Genomic DNA, 17,433 nt, shown 5'->3' with positions numbered 1-17,433 from the left:
ATGCGCCACTACACTCCAGTCTGGGTGACAGAGCAAGACTTCGACTAAAAAAAAAGAAACTGCTGGCGCAGTGGCTCACATGAAGTCAGGAGTTTGAGACCAACCTGGTCAACGTGGTGAAATCCCGTCTCTACTAAAAATACAAAAATTAGCCAGGCATGGTGGCAGGTGTCTGTAGTCCCAGCTACTCAGGAGGATGAGACAGGAGAATCACTTAAAAACCCCCGGGAGGATCGCTGAAGGACACCAGCTGTGGAATTTGTGGCTTTGGCAGACTGAAATCATGGCAGGTCCAGAAAGTGATGCGCAATACCAGTTCACTGGTATTAAAATATATTTCAACTCTTACACTCTCACAGAGAATGAATTGTGTACTGGCCACATATGGAAGCTTTGCTTTGTCTTATATTTCAAGTTAAGGTCCAAAAAAACTCCAGCTGTGAAAGCAACATAAATGGATTTTAAACTGTCTATGGTTCTTACCCTCATCTATTAGGTTCCCATGCCTGGAGAAGCTAATGCCAACTCATCATGTGATAATTCAATTTGTACAATAAATTATGAACCTGGAAAAAACAACAACAACAAAAAAAACCCGGGGGGTGGAGGTTGCAGTGAGCCGAGATCGTGCCACCGTACTCCAGCCTGGGCCACAGAGCGAGACCGTCTTGAAAAATAAATAAATAAATAAATAATACATAAAAAATAAATAATAAAATAAAAAAATGAAAAAAGTTCAAGCCGGGCGTGGTGGCTCAAGCCTGTAATCCCAGCACTTTGGGAGGCCGAGAAGGGCAGATCACGAGGTCAGGAAATCGAGACCATCCTGGCTAACATGGTAAAACCGTTTCTACTAAAAAATACAAAAAAAACTAGCCGGGTGAGGTGGTGGGCACCTGTAGTCCCAGCTACTCGGGAGGCTGAGGCAGGAGAATGGCGTGAACCCGGGAGGCGGACCTTGCAGTGAGCGTGAGCTGAGATCCGGCCACTGCACTCCAGCCTGGGCGACAGAGCAAGACTCCGTCTCAAAAAAAAAAAAAAAAAAAAGAAAAAGTTCAAGTAGGTGTGACAGGGGAACAGGAAGAATCAGGTATATATATATCCATGCCTAACCATCAGATATGGAAGTCCTACGTGATTAATAACTTTCAGTGAAAAGCAGATAATGAGCTGTTTAATCCAAAGAAGCCCTACATTTTGCTTATCATAATTGAAAGACACAGAATTTCATCAACATTCAATGCTAAAATGTGATCTAACAGTACATTTAATATAGAAAAACTGGAAATGAGTATTCCCCCAAAAAACTTCATATAAGATCAAAAAACCGGCCGGGCGCGGTGGCTCAAGCCTGTAATCCCAGCACTTTGGGAGGCCGAGACGGGCGGATCACGAGGTCAGAAGATCGAGACCATCCTGCTAACACAGTGAAACCCTGTCTCTACTAAAAAATACAAAAAAAAAAAAACTAGCCGGGCGAGGTGGCGGGCGCCTGTAGTCCCAGCTACTCGGGAGGCTGTGGCAGGAGAATGGCGTAAACCCAGGAGGCGGAGCTTGCAGTGAGCTGAGATCGCGCCACTGCACTCCAGCCTGGGCGACAGAGCGAGACTCCGTCTCAAAAAAAAAAAACAAAAAAAAAAAAAAAAAAAAAAAGATCAAAAAACCACTTTTTTATGTCTTTTGCTTCAAAAATAAATCTTAATTTTGCTTTTTCCTTCATAATTAAACACATAATGAGTTCCCAAATGAAGCACTTCTGATACACTTGACAAGTACCTTATTTGTGCCGACTACATTTTTAAGAGACCTACTCATTTTATCCCCAGAACCCACACTTTCCTTTCTCCATTTTCCAAAGGTGTTTTATAGAACAAGGATAAAAGGCTATGACATATTACAATACTGGCACACAGAGACTGAAAGCTCCCAAGTAATCCGCTCCATTCACCAAACTGAACTGGTTCCTCCTCCATGCAGCTGAGGGTTGACCCGGCAGGTCCAAGGTCCCTCCCCTTCCTTAAGGAGGGGCTGCTGGCAAGACTTGTCCTTGGCTGGCAACTGGGAAGTTGGCTCTCAGTGTCCCCAGTTGACAGTTAACCAGTAAGGGTGCCTTGGTGTGCACAGACCATGCAAATAATAGGTGTTTTTTTTTTGAGATGAGGTCTCACTCTCTCCCAAGTTAGGATGCAGTGGAATGAACGCGGCCTTGACCTCCCAGGTTTAAGTGGCATTCTCCCACCTCAGCCTTCTGAGTAGCTGGGACCACAGATGCATACCATCAAGCCTGCCTAATTTTTAAATTTCTTGTGAAGATGGGGTCTCACTAGGTTGCCCAAACTGGTCTTCAACTCCTGGGCTTAAGTGATCCTCCCAGCTCAGCCTACCAAATTGCTGGGATTACAGGCATGAGCCACCATGCCCAACTCACACTGCAGCCCAGCAAGAAGACAAGAGTACAGGAAGGGGTCAAGGAGGCTGGAGACAGGCCAGGTCACCATGGCATGCCCCACACTGCTGGGTGTAGGAATGCATCATGGGGAGGTGATGACACTTTCGGGGTAGACAGGGAACATGGAATGCCACACAGGGAAAAGCCAACTGCTCCCATATGTGAATTTTAAAGTTAGTTTTAGAAAATAAATAACAGTTATTAGAGCAAAAGTAAGGATAAATAAGGATAAACGAAAACTTTCTGCATTTCTTAAAATAATTTGAGGCCGGGCGCAGTGGCTCATGCCTGTAATCCCAGCACTTTGGGAGGCCAAGGCGGATGGATCACCTGAGGTGAGGAGTTCGAGGCCAGCCTGGCCAACATGTCGAAACTTTGTTTCTACTAAAAAAAAAAAAAAAAAAAAAAAAAAAAAATGGCGTGCGCTTGTAATCCCAGCTACTCGGGAGGCTGAGGCAGGAGAATCACTTGAGCCCGGGAGGTGGAGGTTGGAGTGAGCCAAGATCGCACCACTGCACTCTAGTCTGGGCAACAGAGCAAGACTCTGTCTCAAAAAAAATAGTTTGAGATCTCTACATTTTTGAAACAGCAGATAAAAGCTTTTTTCAGATGAAGCTTAGTAAGTAAACTGAAAAGAACAAAATAGCTTAGTTAGAAAATTAATACTCACTCTCTCTTTGGACCCAGATGTTTTTACACTAATCACAGGCACCCCTTTGGATTTATCCATTACTACAGTCCGCTCGGTCCCTCGACTTCCTACGGAAAAGACAGGGAAAGTGTAAGTGGAAGACCATGAACACGCAGATGAGAAAAACCCTCCGCAACATGAATCCAGTTTGGGTTGCCAGCTAATGACAGCAGAATAACATACCCCACCAGGCACAGAAACAAGACAGAATCCTGGGCTCATCAGCTGCCCACCTGACTTTGTGGCTCGAGATCGCTCTGAGGGGCCAGGTTTCTGATCATCTTGGTCCTTACTCTTTTCTCCACTTCCGTCTTCACCCTTCTTAGCATCATCTTTTCTGTCACATTTATCGTCCCTCTTAAGGTTTGCAGATCTATAAAAAACAGACGTGTTAGCTGGGCGTGGTGGCTCATGTCTGTATTCCCAGCACTTTGTGGGGATGAGGCGGGAGGATCACATGAGACCAGGAGTTCCAGACCAGCCTGGCCAACATGGCAAAACCCCGTCTCTACTAAAACTGCAAAAATTAGATGGGCGTGGCTATAATCCCATCAAATCAGGAGGCTGAGGCATGAGAATCCGTTGAGCCAGGGAGGCGGAGGTTCAGTAAGCGGAGATCTTCCCACTGCACACCAGCCTGGGCGACAGAGCGAGATTCTGTGTAAAACACCCTGCCCCTTTAATGTAGCCAGGGAGGAGAGGTACCTGTCACTGTTGCTCGACTTCTCCTTTTTCCCGTCACTGTCTCTTTTGTCAGAGGTTTTCTTTCCCACAGGTTCATTTTTGGCCTGAAAATGACAACCAAGTGCAAGTATTACCTCGTTTCCTAATGTGGGCTATATCCTGGGAAGAAAACGGCCACTCACTTTCTCCACGGAGATCATCTTTCCGTGGAGCTCCGTCTTGTGCAGGTGGTTAATGCATTTTGTGGCCTCTTCTGCTGTAGACATCGTGACAAAACCGTAACAGCGAGCTCCAGGACTCCGGGCATTTGTCACAACCTTGGCGCCCACCACCTCAAAGGAAAGCAGGCAAATACGACTCAGACACGAGGCCCACTGAGCGGGGCATGGGGATATGAACAGCCCACAGGGAAGTCTGCTCATTGGGGGTCCAAGAAGTGTTAGACTGGGGACAACAATGCTACTAATGCTTCTGTTTCGCTGTTGTTCCTCCAAGGACCTCTGGCCAGTTCTAATCGCTCGTCTAGTTCCTCAAGGGGACCAGGAGGGCAGTGTAGGGGAACAGACGAAAGGGAAATGAAACAGGGTTCTGCCAGTGTTCCTTTAATATAGTCTAAAACTTGTGAAGAAATGTTCCAAATATACAGTCACGCGACATAGGTGGTAAATTATGAAGCGATGTAATGTGGGCAAAAGAAAAAAAAAAAACAAAAAAAAAAAACACTTCGGCACAGACTGATGCAAGGAAAGGTCTGTGTGTGAGCCATGCTCTGGAACTCAGATCCGCCCTACCACTGACTGTAACAAAACTCAGTGACGTGTTTCAGATCCTGTAGACGCATCCTTTCCAGTGTACTTGGTTCTCTCAACCACAGCAGGCGGCAGTTACGGTCGCCCTTTGACGGCAGAAGACATCATGGCTCATGAAAAGCCCTGCAGGAGCCAGTGGCCATGGCTGGTAATCACGCTCATCATGCCACATGGAATCCTAGTCCCAGAGGACATTCTCAGAGGGGCCTGGTCCTTGACTTAACCCACATCAGGCCTGCTGCGCTCAACACACTGTAGTCTCCAGGGCGACACCTCCCCACTGAGCATACCCACCCGCTGGGGCCGCCATGGAGTCAGGAAAGGGGGTCTAGCAGAGGAGACTTGCCGCAGGTGTTGCCAGCCACACACCTTGTATCACGAGGCCCAGGAAGCCCTTAGTTATGTCTGTAATAATGACATATTTAGTGTTGTTTTTTTTTTTGAGATGGAGTCTTGCTCTGTCCCAGGCTAGAGTGCAGTGGTGCAATCTTGGGTCACTGCAACCTCCACCTCCAGGGTTCAAGCTATTATCCTGCCTCAGCATCCTGAGTAGCTGGGATTACAGGCATGCGCCACCACGCCCGGCTAATTTTTGTATTTTTAGTAGAGATGGGTTTCAGCATACTGGCCAGGCTGGTCTCGAACTCTTGACCTTGTGATCCACCCACCCCGGCCTCCCAAAGTGCTGGAATTACAGGTGTGAGCCACTGCGCCCAGTCTGTTTTATCCTCTTTTAAGTTCTTCGAAGCCAGTATCAGGGAAAACACTTGCTTTTCTGTATTGCAATGTGTTGAACCCTCACTGTGTAACACAAAGGATTGGACTCCTTCCTTTGGCTGTCCCCGAAACTGACTCTGAGAGAGACAAGGAGCCCTGGATGTATGAGGCTGTTTGGGAGGCGGGTCTGGGAAGCATCAGGGAGGAGGGGAGTGAGAAAGCACAGGGAGGAGGGCCAGGCGGCTGCGCTGGGCACTGTGGGTAGGGGGCTGGTGCCATCAGCCCCACCTTCATGGGCTCAGGAAAGGCAGGTGCTATAGACAAGAGGCAGCTAGAATTGCCCCCAGTGGTGAACTGAGGCAGCAACTTTGAGAGCCCCCAGCTGCTGAGGTGAGGTTCAGTCAATGGACACAACACACCCATGCTCAGGACCCCCATCATCAGACTCCAGGGTCCCTGTTCTGAGTTCCAGCATCATGAACTCTGTTCTAAGAACACTGCTGCCTCCCAGACATGCTGACCAGCACCCCTGCCGGCCAACCCTGGCAGCCCACGTGAGTGCGACGTCCTGAAGACACAGAAATGGATCCACAAGTCATTACAGGGAAGGGGACAAGCTTGGAGAGAAGGGGGGAAATACAGCAGTGATCTGGGCTTTGGAAGCTTCCACATCACTTTCACCTCTATCCATGGAGGGGAGACCCTCCCCAACCATCAGCAAGTATAAGCTCCTGGTATCTCTCAAAGAACTCACTGAGGGGAGAGGACCTGCATGTAAAGGCCACCCAACGCTGGTTTCAAAGTATCTTCTCCAGAAAAGTTCTGGCACTTACCTTCCCATATTTGCTGAAAAGATTCTTCAAATCTGTAGCTCTGGTTGTAGAAGAGAGTCCACTAACCCAGAAATTCCTACCACAACTGCTGCGACCTGTTTCAAAAGAAAGTTATAGTAAAAACCCAAATACCCACAAGATCTTGAGTCTTAGAGACAACCTTTCCAAACCAGACATGGTTTCCACTTTTCCTGAGGCAGTGGCAGCACTAAAAGTCACATGGGGCCGTGGGCCTGACCACTGTCCTCACCAAGACCCTCTAGTGCAACACCAGGCCCAGCAGCACTGCCACAGGGCCCATCACAATACTGAGTGGGGCTGTCACAGGACCACCTGAAGTTTCCTAAGAAAGTTAGCAATTGCGGGCCGGGCGTGGTGGCTCACGCCTGTAATCCCAGCACTTTGAGAGGCCAAGGTGGCGGAATCACGAGGTCAAGAGTTCGAGACCAGCCTGGCCAACATGGTGAAACCCCGTGTCTACTAAAAATACAAAAAATTATCTGGGTGTGGTGGCAAGCGCCAATAATCCCAGCTACTTGGGAGGCTGAGGTGGGAGAATCTCTTGAACCCAGGAGTCGGAGGTTGCAGTGAGCCCAGATCACACCACTGCACTCCAGCCTGGGCAACAGAACCAGACTGTCTCAACAACAACAACAACAACAAAGTGAGCAATCGCTTAATTACAGAAAGTGCAGTGTGCAGTGGCCATGTAGCAAAACAGCCAAACTTGGTGTCAACAATGCACTGTTTCTCTTTCCACCTATAGCTTTGTATCTATCCCATGTTTTCACTCCTGTAGAACACTGATTAAGAAAAAATTTGGCAGGGTAAAATTATTTCTCAGTTAATGAATTTAACAAAAGGTTACAGGATGAATGTGCTCCCATCACAAGGATCTGCACCAAATCAGCCTAACTCTTAGGACCTGGTATGCTTCCTACAACCCAGGACCTATAGAGGTAACAGCAGAGGAGGAGAAAGACTGCACAAAAGTCTCAGGAACCACAATCAAATACCCGCCACTGCCCAGGCCATACATGCTCCAAGGGACTGGTGTCGCTGAGGTGACCTACCCTTTTCCTCTTTGGAAAGCCTTTTTGTATCCGAGTCATCTTCGGGAGAACTAGAGACAAAGGATAATGTCACTCCGCAAGGAAGCAGCATGGAGGAAACAAACTCAAAACCATAAAATTCGTGCTGAGGTTGCATACCTACCCGAAATTTAGCTCTGAAAAAATGATACCCCGACAAACTTGTATTGCAAATCTGACCTAACCATAAGATTTCAGACCCACAGGAGTTAATTAATTCTGCTGGGCTAAAGGTAATTAGGAAGAATTAAAGAACACAACCACGACAGGTTGAGAAAAGAAAAAAGATTATGTAATCAGTGTAAAATACACAAAGAGAAACAAAACATTCTTTAGAAGCAAAACTACAATTTCGTCAGTCTGGCTGGCCAATTGCAGAAAAAAACAGCTTATGTGTGTCATTAAATGACCAATGAAAAGGAGATAGCGTCTGGTCTAAAACTGAGAAAAAACAAACCTCATTTTCTGATCAGCGCCCTCACTGGTTGAGGACTCTTTAGGAGCCGGAGGGACTTCATTACAAGCTTCAAAATCAAACTTCCTCCCGTCTTCTTTGCTATCTCTGGCTTCTGGGCTTGCGGCTTCCGTGGGTGCTTCCGCGAGCTCCTCGCTAGAGGCCTCCGCGAGCTCGGAGGCCGCACTACTCTGCTCAACTGCCGGCTCTAGCCCTACAGGCTCACAGTCCGTCCTCTCGCCATCGCCTGGCTGCTCCGCGGGCTCCCTTTTCACTACCGCTAACAGGCTGTCTGCCTTGCTCGACTGAGCGTGTGCTGTTGACTCGCTGGCCAAATCTAAATCACCCTCTTCCGGATGGGCGCTGTCAAATAGGTCCTCTTCCTCCGCAAGCTTTCTGTCTGGCCCCACGCTACTTGTGTCCTGTGCAAATGGCTGCTCCAGCTCGGAACTTTCTTCTTTTACTGGCTCAGATTTACAAGTTTCCCCCAAAATGTCGAGTATTTTCTCATTTTCTACGGATTTAACAGGAATAGAATGGCACAAGGTTTAATTACCAGGGAAATAAAGCAATCACAAATGTGGAACTGGCACGGCTGCCACACTAACACGAAGAGAACTGCTAGCTACACAGAGATTGGAAAACCCGCGGGTACACAAAGTTATACTGGTTACACTACCTGCGCTGCGACCGCCTCTAGGTAAGCCTCTACGCTACACGGAAGAGAAAAGCATCACAGAGATTTAACCCCCAAAACCTTCTGGCTGATTCTTGACAGTCTTCATTCTGTCGTCGTTTAGATATGACTCTTCCAAATTTAGCTTCCAAAGTCCAAGTTGCTTAACTGAATGTATCACCATTCACTGAACAGCTCAATTTCCAAATTTCTTTGAATTTCTTTTAACAGAACAGTCCAACATGAAAACCAGAATCTCTTCCATCCGTGCTCTGAGATATTTGCAGTCCAGAAAGTGAACAGTGTTTGGAATTCTCATGAAGACACTCTTTCCTCTTCTGGAATCCAGTTATGTCTCAAATTTATGTTTTAAAATGTATCTCCCTACCACTGCCTGAGCTGCCTCAATTAAAAACCACAAAATTAAGCTACTGCCCAATATCACAAGATCTGTTTTGTGGGTGCAGAGGTATTAGCTCTCAAGAGAGGCATCCGGAACTCTTTCTATGTATGCTTCAATGCTGTTGACATTCAAAAAAGCATGAGATACTTTCATCTCACCAATACATTTTGTAAAATGAGAAGTGAGCCACTTTCACAGATCTGGTGATATGGCTGGGTTTCCAATCTCTATGATCCTGGTAGGTTTTGGATTGTAAACCTTTAGAACAATGTATACTATAGAAAGGCAACTTTTAAAAAATCAAAGAATTCAAATTAGAGAAGGTGGAAAACTAGAATGGTTCCAAACCCCCGCTGGTAAGTTTTTCATTTAACAGTACCTGGCTCCAGGGATGGCTCTTCAATTTCCTGCAAGAAAAAACATAAATAAGACTGTGCCAGATGAATGACACCTACAGTTTATTCAAATGAAAACCCAGAATAACTAAAGAGGGAATTTAAAAATACACGGAGGGAAACTCACAAATGCAAGAGGTGGAGAACCTGCTTGTTCTAGGAATGGCTCCACTTCACTCAGCCCACCCTCCGTTCATTCTCCAGGGGCCTGGCACTGGTCTCACTTTGTGGTGAGGCACTCATCACAAGTGTGCCTGACACTCTAGATTGAACTCTCAAATTCAAGGAGTAGTGTTTTCATTTTTCTACTGTTAGCATCTAGAGGAATGCATGGCACATTAACAGTCACTTTTTCACTCAATGAAGCTATGATAACTTTCTGATATTCAAAAGACTGAGAGAATATGGGCCTAGGTGGTATGACTCCTGCTCTTACTTGGCATGGTGGTGCCAGCGTGAACACCTCTGTAAATACCCTTCCTCCTTCATCTCCTCTTCCAATCAATGTCCCCACCAGGCCAGCTCCAGAAGTCATTCAGACTCTTCCCAGGAAGCCCTGCCCACTCAGGCTGGTGCTATCCTTGCCTATTGTGGCATCTGGCTGTACTACCCCCATTCCATCTCTCTGCATCTTGTGTCCACAGTAAGCACATGTCCCTCTGTGGCCTTCAGCCTTCAGCCAATGAATCCCTATGCCACCTCCCTCCCTGACAGGTCCAGTCCTCCCCTGCCCCATCCAGCCAAGTCATCCACATCCCTCAGTATCCAGCTCAGTGGCATCTCCTTTCAGGAAAGCTTTCCCTATTTCCCTCTAACCCAACTCCAGCTATGCCCACTAAGCAAAGGAGTTTTTCCCACATGATGTGATCCCCCAGCCTTTATGTTTCCTGTGCACACAAGGTACACTCCTCTGGAATTCCAGTTAACACTGATGAGCACTGATTAGGTTCCAGGCACAAATATAAGCACCTTACATACACACAGACTCGTCATTGGTCACAGGAGGTCGGTCCTAATGGTAGCACCCTTCTTTTTACAGAGTAATAGACTGTGACCAGACAGACTAACTTGCCCAAGGACACACAGCAGGTGGGAAGCAGAGACAGACTCTGAGCAAAGGCCATATGAGTGTGAGTCTGCACTGTTAACCATCAGGCCAGGCCCTACGAGCATGGGGAGCATCCTTCTCATTCATCTGCGTAATGCTGGTAGTTAATGCCACACCTGACACATCACAGGGGCTTCACATATACCCAATAAATAGGTGTGACTGAATTAGAACTTCCCCTGGGAACTGCCCTGCCATTCCAGGATGCTCTATGAAACTGTACACTTTCCTCATGGTTTCACGTATTTTTAATCAGTATTTTCCCCACGTACCCTACCCCATGCTGGGAATTCAGACCATACGACTGAAGCAAATGATCAATGTTGGCAGAATAATTCTTTCTCATTTTCTCTAAAGAGAAGCAAATACATTCCTATTTGTTTAGGAGAGCTGTAGGTTTCCCATTTTAACATAGGAGACTGTGACCAAGAAAGACCCACGGGAAAAAGTGACAAGATCTGGCTCCTCCTCTCCTTTCTGAGTCGGGAATGGCTGTGTCAATTCGCAGGTGGAGAGACAGCAGCTCTAAAAGCGAACTGGGTTTCACCACGTTTTCTTTTTTTTTTTTTTTTTGAGACGGAGTCTCGCTGTGTCTCCCAGGCTGGAGTGCAGTGGCGTGATCTCGGCTCACTGCAAGCTCCGCCTCCCGGGTTCACGCCATTCTCCCGCCTCAGCCTCCCAAGTAGCTGAGACTACAGGCGCCCGCCACCACGCCCGGCTAGTTTTTTTTTTGTATTTTTAGTAGAGACGGGGTTTCACCATGTTAGCCAGGATAGTCTCGATCTTCTGACCTCGTGATCCACCCGCCTCGGCCTCCCAAAGTGCTGGGATTACAGGCTTGAGCCACCGCGCCCGGCCTCACCACGTTTTCTTGAGATTTGTGCCCTCCTCAAGGCTGGAGCTCTGGCTTTCCAATATCTCCCTTGCCCTTGCTTGGCAGAAGCAAATGGAGATCTTTTCCAAAAGGTGATTTCTAATTACAATAGCATAGATGACATTTAAAAAGAAGAGGCGGGGGAAAAAAAGGCCAGGCAAAACCTAGCTCAATCTTCATTTCTCCACAAAAAGTTCTCCTAAGAATTAGACAGCTACCTAAGTGTGTTCTAACAACTTATATCTATGTAGGCTGGGGAAAAAAAGAAACTCAAGACCCACAAATATAAAAATCATACCTAGAAATTCTCAACTCATCTGTTCTCATCTAAGATTTAATATTTACATAGATGCTATTGAAACAGGTAGGATGATACAGTCATTAAAAGAAATCTGGGCAATTTCAGAAAAAAAAAAAAACTTCCCAAAGACCAAGACCAGAACCCCTGAGACCCCACCTTCCCCAGCAGGGCTGTGTCAACCCTGAATCCCCATCTGGGCCCTATTCATCTTTCCCAGGCAGCCATTCCCTCTTGCTGTCTCATCAGATTGTCTTTCTGCAGGGGATGCCACCCAGAGTAGATGAGACAGGCTGCCTTTCACCTCCAGCAATGAAATTAACAAGAATGCCACAAAACATGTCTTTTATCACTGCTGGTAAGCCACAGCGCTTGGAGGCCACTCGTCGAAGCCTAGAGTTAAGTCCCTGGCAATGTGTACATTATATTTGGAGGAAAGCAGAAAGCAAACACCCGCTAACAATCCTGACAAAGGAAACAACCTTTGTGGTGATGATTAGCTGGAATTGGCGTATGGTGTCTGAAATGGTTTCCAGAAATTGTGGTCTGACCTTTCATTCTAAAATTACTGAGACATATAACAGTTTACCTGTAATATAGTGAAGTCAGATGATGAAGTATCTAAATTGTTTATAGTTTCTTTGTCCTCTATCTGTAAAAATAAATGGAGAAAATACAGTTCATCACACCAGCAATAACGTAACATAATGGTACATCTGTACAATGAAAAGTGAACAGCTATGAAAATAATTTACAACAAAATTTTAAACCCAGGGCAGAAATCAAAACACCATTATAGTGTAATTGTAGCTAAACTGAAAGAAATGTTGTATGTAAATGTTCACCTGCACATAGACTATGAAATCTACTAATACTAATGGTATCTGTGTAGGTTTTAAAGATGCAAACCAAAGAAAAAAGTCTAAATCAAGCAGAAAAGAGATGAAAATGAGTGCATACTCTAAGTGGATCTGAGCACAGGGTGAGGGCTGTTCTTACAGGAGCAATGGCTAGAGTCCTGCTGAAGTGGAGCCTTCAGCCACCGCTGCTCCCCCAACCTGGATGCTGATGATGTGGGGCCTGCTGCCCCTGGGGTAGGTACCTCCCTCAGTGGAACAGTATCTCTCAGCATGAGGGTGGGGATAGGAGCTCGGGACTGGCAATGTCCTATGCCCTACTTGCAGGGGAAGAATAGCTTTTACTCTAAGAAGCAGGCTCTGCCCAGTAAGGCAAAGGATTCCCCAAACAAAGAAAGGGGGTTCAGGTAATTTGTGACTGAAACCAATTTTGGCCATCTGCTCTAAAGCCATGAAGTTTGAGATATACTTAGGGGGAGATTTTTTCAGATATTTTATAATCAGCATGTTATTTTTATCACTTTTACTTCACTAGGAAAGACATACACATGATCAAAAGACACAAAAGGTACAAAAGCCCATTCACTGAAAACCACTCTCCACTACTCCTTTCTTCCTGCCATGCAGTTGTCATCACATATGCTACACATGTGTTTAAGCGCCAAAGACCATCTCCCCTCTGACATCTGCACGAGGGCCAGCACATCATTCTGAACCTTCCCCAAGTGTCACTTCTCTTTTGGAGATCTTTGAGTTCACACAGATGTGCTTAGTTCATTTTGATGGTTACACAGCAGTAAGAACTCTATTTGTGGTGGTACATTTCATAATTAACTATATGGTGCTTTTTAGACGCTGGGCATTGCACTAGGCCAGGGAAACAGTTTGTTGGAGCTGCATCGTAAATTCTTCAGGAACTACAGAACAGATGAGTCAGGACTCTCTGACACTAAAGCACAAAAGCAGCCATAGACAACAGTATCAATAGGTGTGGCTGTGTTCTCAGAAAACTTCATTTACACGATGAGACCCTGTCTTGAAAAAAAGCAAAACAAAAACAAAACCCAAAACAAAAACAAAACAAAACAAAAAAACCCCAAGTGACAGCCAACTTGATGACTTCTGCTTTAAGTGTATGATAAACATCCATCCATTGAATCCGCTGAAAACCTCTTGCAAGAGAGGAGCAGAGGTTAAGGAGTTTGTCCAGGGACACACAGAAATTGATCCATCTCCAAAAATCTATCTCATCTGAACTTTTTTTTTTTTTTTTTTAAACAGTCTCACCCTGCCACCGGGCTGGAATACAGTGGCATAATCCTGGCTCACTTCAACCTCTGCCTCCCTGGTTCAAATGATTCTCCTGCCTCAGCCTCCTGAGTAGCTGGGATTACAGGCGTGAGCCACCGTGCCCAGCCAAGCCACTGCACCTGGCCTCAACTCTTAAAACTATACTGCTTCCAGGCATTTAGAATGTTTCCAGCTTTTGTTACAAAATGTATTATTTTCTACTTAGGAGGGAAAAAAACAGCCTTAAGATGCAGCCATTTAGGAAGGGTGAGTAACTCCTGCTGCTGTGCAAGTGTTTCTGCTACTCCTTTTTAGAAGCTGGTGAATGGGACTCACCAAAAATTGCACACCCTATTTGTATCAGAATAACTGTCAGCCACTTCTCAGACTCAAATCCTCCATTTAAATATGACAATCTGCTACCTCTAAGGATACTCGGAATCAGTTCCAAGAGGAAATGTAAAAGCATTCTGAGGAAATGCAGAAGTGGACTGACTGGCATACAACAAGGCTTCCGTCCCCCAAGACTGCTTGAGAAGTGCTCACTGTGGAAGACCTGAGGACCAGGACAAGAACAGGGCCCCCCACCAGTCAACACATAAAGGGCTCCATAGAGACACTCCACGGCTTCTCATATGCATCACCTTTTCTGTCTGACAAATATTAATCATCAGGTAAATGAAATTAGTATCAATAATGGCACCAAGACAATGTCATACGTGAGTTAAGTACGTGGCCTCTGGAATTAGCCTGATCTTAGTTCTTATTCTGTTACGAGCTGTGTGTCATCTGGAGATTTTTTAGTCCTTGCCTTCCTAATTTCCTCAACTGAAAATGGGGACAACAGTACCTCACGTTGCTATTAGAAGAATTAAAGGGCACAAGCTGGGCTTGGTGGCTCACGCCTATAATCTCAGCACTTTGGGAGTCTGAGGCAGGCGGATCACCTGAGGTCAAGAGTTCAAGACCAGCCTGGCCAACATGGTGAAAACAGTCTCTACTAAAAACACAAGAAAATTAGTCGGGCTTGGTGGTCGGCGCCTATAATCCCAGCTACTCACTCGGGAGGTGAATCACTTGAACCCAGGGAGCGGAAGTTGCAGTGAGCGGAGATCGCGCCACTGTACTCCACCCGGGCAACAAGAGCAAAACTCTGTCAAAAAAAAAAGAAAGAAAGAAAGAGAAAAAGAGAAAGAGAGAGAGAGAGAAAGAGAGAAAGAAAGAGCATAATGCCAATGCCTGGCAGGTAGTATTCAGGAAATATTACCCACTATAATCTTACTATCCATCTGATATGTTTTTAACAGGAAAAAAGCTTAGGTTTAAAAACAATATGAAGGTTAATATTAGAGGTTAACTCTTAAGATAGGTATCAATTGGTGGTGGTTGTTCTTTTTTTTTTTTTTTTAAAGCAAGAAATAGGCTTCTGTCAGACTCTGCCACCCAGGCTGGAGTTCAACTGCACAATCATAGCTTAGTACAGCCTTGAACCCCTGGGCTGCTCCTTCTGCCTCAGTTTTCTGAGTCACTGAATTACAGGAGTGCATCAAGGCACCCAGCTCAACAACTGCTTCTTAACAGGAAAACACCAACTTCTAACCTCTTTCTATTTCAGTGTTTTCAAGGTACCTAGGCCATTACACCACAGATCAAGTCCTGCAACAGGAAGGGTATGAATGGTTGTCCTCAAAATGTCTCACACTGTATGCCGCAAATGGATGGCAAGTGCATGTATGTTATAAGACAGTACTTTTCAACAAAACAAATTGGTTCCGAATCATCTGAACCAACTGACCCTTATTCTACTGAACTGGCATTACAGAACAACTTACTTCCCAATATGAAATGGATCATCTCTTTTTAATTGTGGAACTGATACATTCAGGGTACATTCTAGAGACACTGCCGGTTACCTACAGCATGTTCCTGAAGCTGCTCCGGAAGCTCTTTCATTTCCCCCTCGACTAGCTCTCTACTATCCGACAGGGACTCCTGGAGGTTATCAGCATCATCGTCTTCGACACAATCTGCAACGCTTCCATTATCAATCTCTGCTTCATCCAATACACTGATATCCATGATGTCGATGTCCTGCAAGTTCTCCAGACTGGTCTCAACATCCTCCTGTGACACAACCAGACCGAACCATCATGTGACTGCCACTGGTCCATCTACCACGCTACTCACTCGCAAGGCTGCACATACCTGTCCATCCCCAGAGTTTTCCTCCAGCCCGTTATCTTCCACACCCTCTTCTTCTGGTTTGCGCCCTGAAGACAGAATCATTTACAGCATGAGATCAAATGATACGCACTTTACAGAAGCAACAATGCCCTGAGCACTACACAAGCGGTCACTTTATAAACATCTGAGACACTCTGCTACTTAGGGATACTTCCTAATCCAGGAATGAGGCCATTCTGGACAAGACAGCCCTGCCCCACCCCCAAGCAGAAGAGGTTCTGTTCTTGTCTGAGCTGTGGAAGTGCAGAAAACAGGTTCCTAGTAAGGTTGAACAGGATCAGACCTGTCCTCAGCTCTGCCCTTCTTCCCATCTCAAGTGTCCCTGTTTGAGGGAAAAAGCATTTGTTGCAAGTGTGCTGCCTTTTAGTTAAGGAACATGTTTTCCCACAGAAACCGCGCATGCCCGAGTATGCACATCTTTAATACTTAAAAAGAAAAAAGAAAGGCCAGGTGCGGTGGCTCATGCCGCTAATCCCAGCACTTTGGGAGGCCATGGCGGGCAGATCACCTGAGGTCAGGAGTTCGAGACAAGTCTGGAAAACATGGTGAAACCTCACCTCTACTAAAAATACAAAAAATTAGCTGGGCGTGGTGGCAAGCGCCTGTAATCACAGCTACTTGGGAGGCGGAGGTTGCAGTGAGCCGAGACTGTGCCATCGCACTCCAGCCTGGGGAACAAGAGCGAAACTCCGTCTTAAAAAAAAGAGAGAAAAACAAAAAACCCACATACTATCAAGATACTCCAGAGGGGCTGGGAGCAGCGGCTCATGTCTGTAATTCCAGCACTTTGGGAGGCTGAGACAGGTGGATCCCTTGAGGTCAGGAGTTTGAGACCAGCCTGGCCAACATGACGAAACCCTATCTCAACTAAAAATACAAAAAACTAGCTGGTTGTGGTGGCAGATGCCAGTAATCATAGCTACTCGGGAGGCGGAGGCAGGAGAATCACTTGAACTCTGGAGGTTTAGGCTGCAGTGAGCCGAGATCGCGCCACTGCACTCTGGCCTGGGTGACAGAGCAAGACTCTGTCTCAAACCAAACAAAACAAAAAGAAAAAAAAAAAATTGCAGAGGAAGGTTTTTTAAACTTATACATTTCCATCAACAGTGAATTAAAAAGTGCCAATCTCGTGCGCCTGTAGTCCCAGCTACTCGGGAGGCTGAGGCAGGAGAACTGCTTGAACCCCGGAGGCGGAGGCTGCAGTAAGCCGAGATCACGCCATTGCACGCCAGCCTGGGCAACAGGGCGAGACTCTGTCTCAAAAGAAAAAAAAAAAAAAGAAATGCCAATCTTCCTTGAATCTGTTAAAAATTTGCTGTTTTTCTTCATCTTTGCCAATATGCTAGGTAAGAAAAGGAATACTGTTTTAACACAAATTTATCTCCTGACTACTCAAACTGCTTTGAGTCATTTGCTTTTTGTTGATTACCTGTACTTTTCTAAAAATTTCTGATTTACACCCCCCAACCCCACTATTTAAAAACTTCAGCTCTGGCCAGGCATGGTGACTCACGCCTGTAACCCCAGAACTTTGGGAGGCCGAGGTGGGCAGATCACGAG

At 46.0% G+C, this 17,433-nt stretch overlaps 1 protein-coding gene and 1 pseudogene across 4 annotated transcripts in view; one reads left to right on the top strand and one right to left on the bottom strand.

The window, feature by feature from the left end:
• The window catches only part of LOC105484998 (scaffold attachment factor B), a 47,145-nt gene that overhangs the window by 12,594 nt on the left and 17,118 nt on the right, over positions 1 to 17,433 (bottom strand). For all 4 annotated transcript variants that reach the window (XM_071087712.1, XM_071087714.1, XM_071087713.1 and 1 more), the window contains exons 3-13: positions 15,835 to 15,899; positions 15,547 to 15,753; positions 12,072 to 12,134; positions 9,187 to 9,214; positions 7,732 to 8,242; positions 7,257 to 7,306; positions 6,184 to 6,278; positions 4,007 to 4,156; positions 3,846 to 3,928; positions 3,374 to 3,513; positions 3,120 to 3,208 (exon numbers count right to left, since the gene is read on the bottom strand). In XM_071087712.1, the coding sequence (XP_070943813.1) occupies positions 3,120 to 3,208; positions 3,374 to 3,513; positions 3,846 to 3,928; positions 4,007 to 4,156; positions 6,184 to 6,278; positions 7,257 to 7,306; positions 7,732 to 8,242; positions 9,187 to 9,214; positions 12,072 to 12,134; positions 15,547 to 15,753; positions 15,835 to 15,899 (1,481 nt within the window). The remainder of the gene's footprint in view (positions 1 to 3,119; positions 3,209 to 3,373; positions 3,514 to 3,845; positions 3,929 to 4,006; positions 4,157 to 6,183; positions 6,279 to 7,256; positions 7,307 to 7,731; positions 8,243 to 9,186; positions 9,215 to 12,071; positions 12,135 to 15,546; positions 15,754 to 15,834; positions 15,900 to 17,433) is intronic.
• On the top strand, positions 244 to 562 carry LOC112427221 (ATP synthase membrane subunit K, mitochondrial pseudogene; annotated as a pseudogene).

This window comes from Macaca nemestrina, chromosome 20 (genome assembly GCF_043159975.1).
Source record: "Macaca nemestrina isolate mMacNem1 chromosome 20, mMacNem.hap1, whole genome shotgun sequence".
Classification (NCBI taxonomy): Eukaryota; Metazoa; Chordata; class Mammalia; order Primates; family Cercopithecidae; genus Macaca; species Macaca nemestrina.
This window is presented reverse-complemented; position numbering and strand designations above follow the sequence as displayed.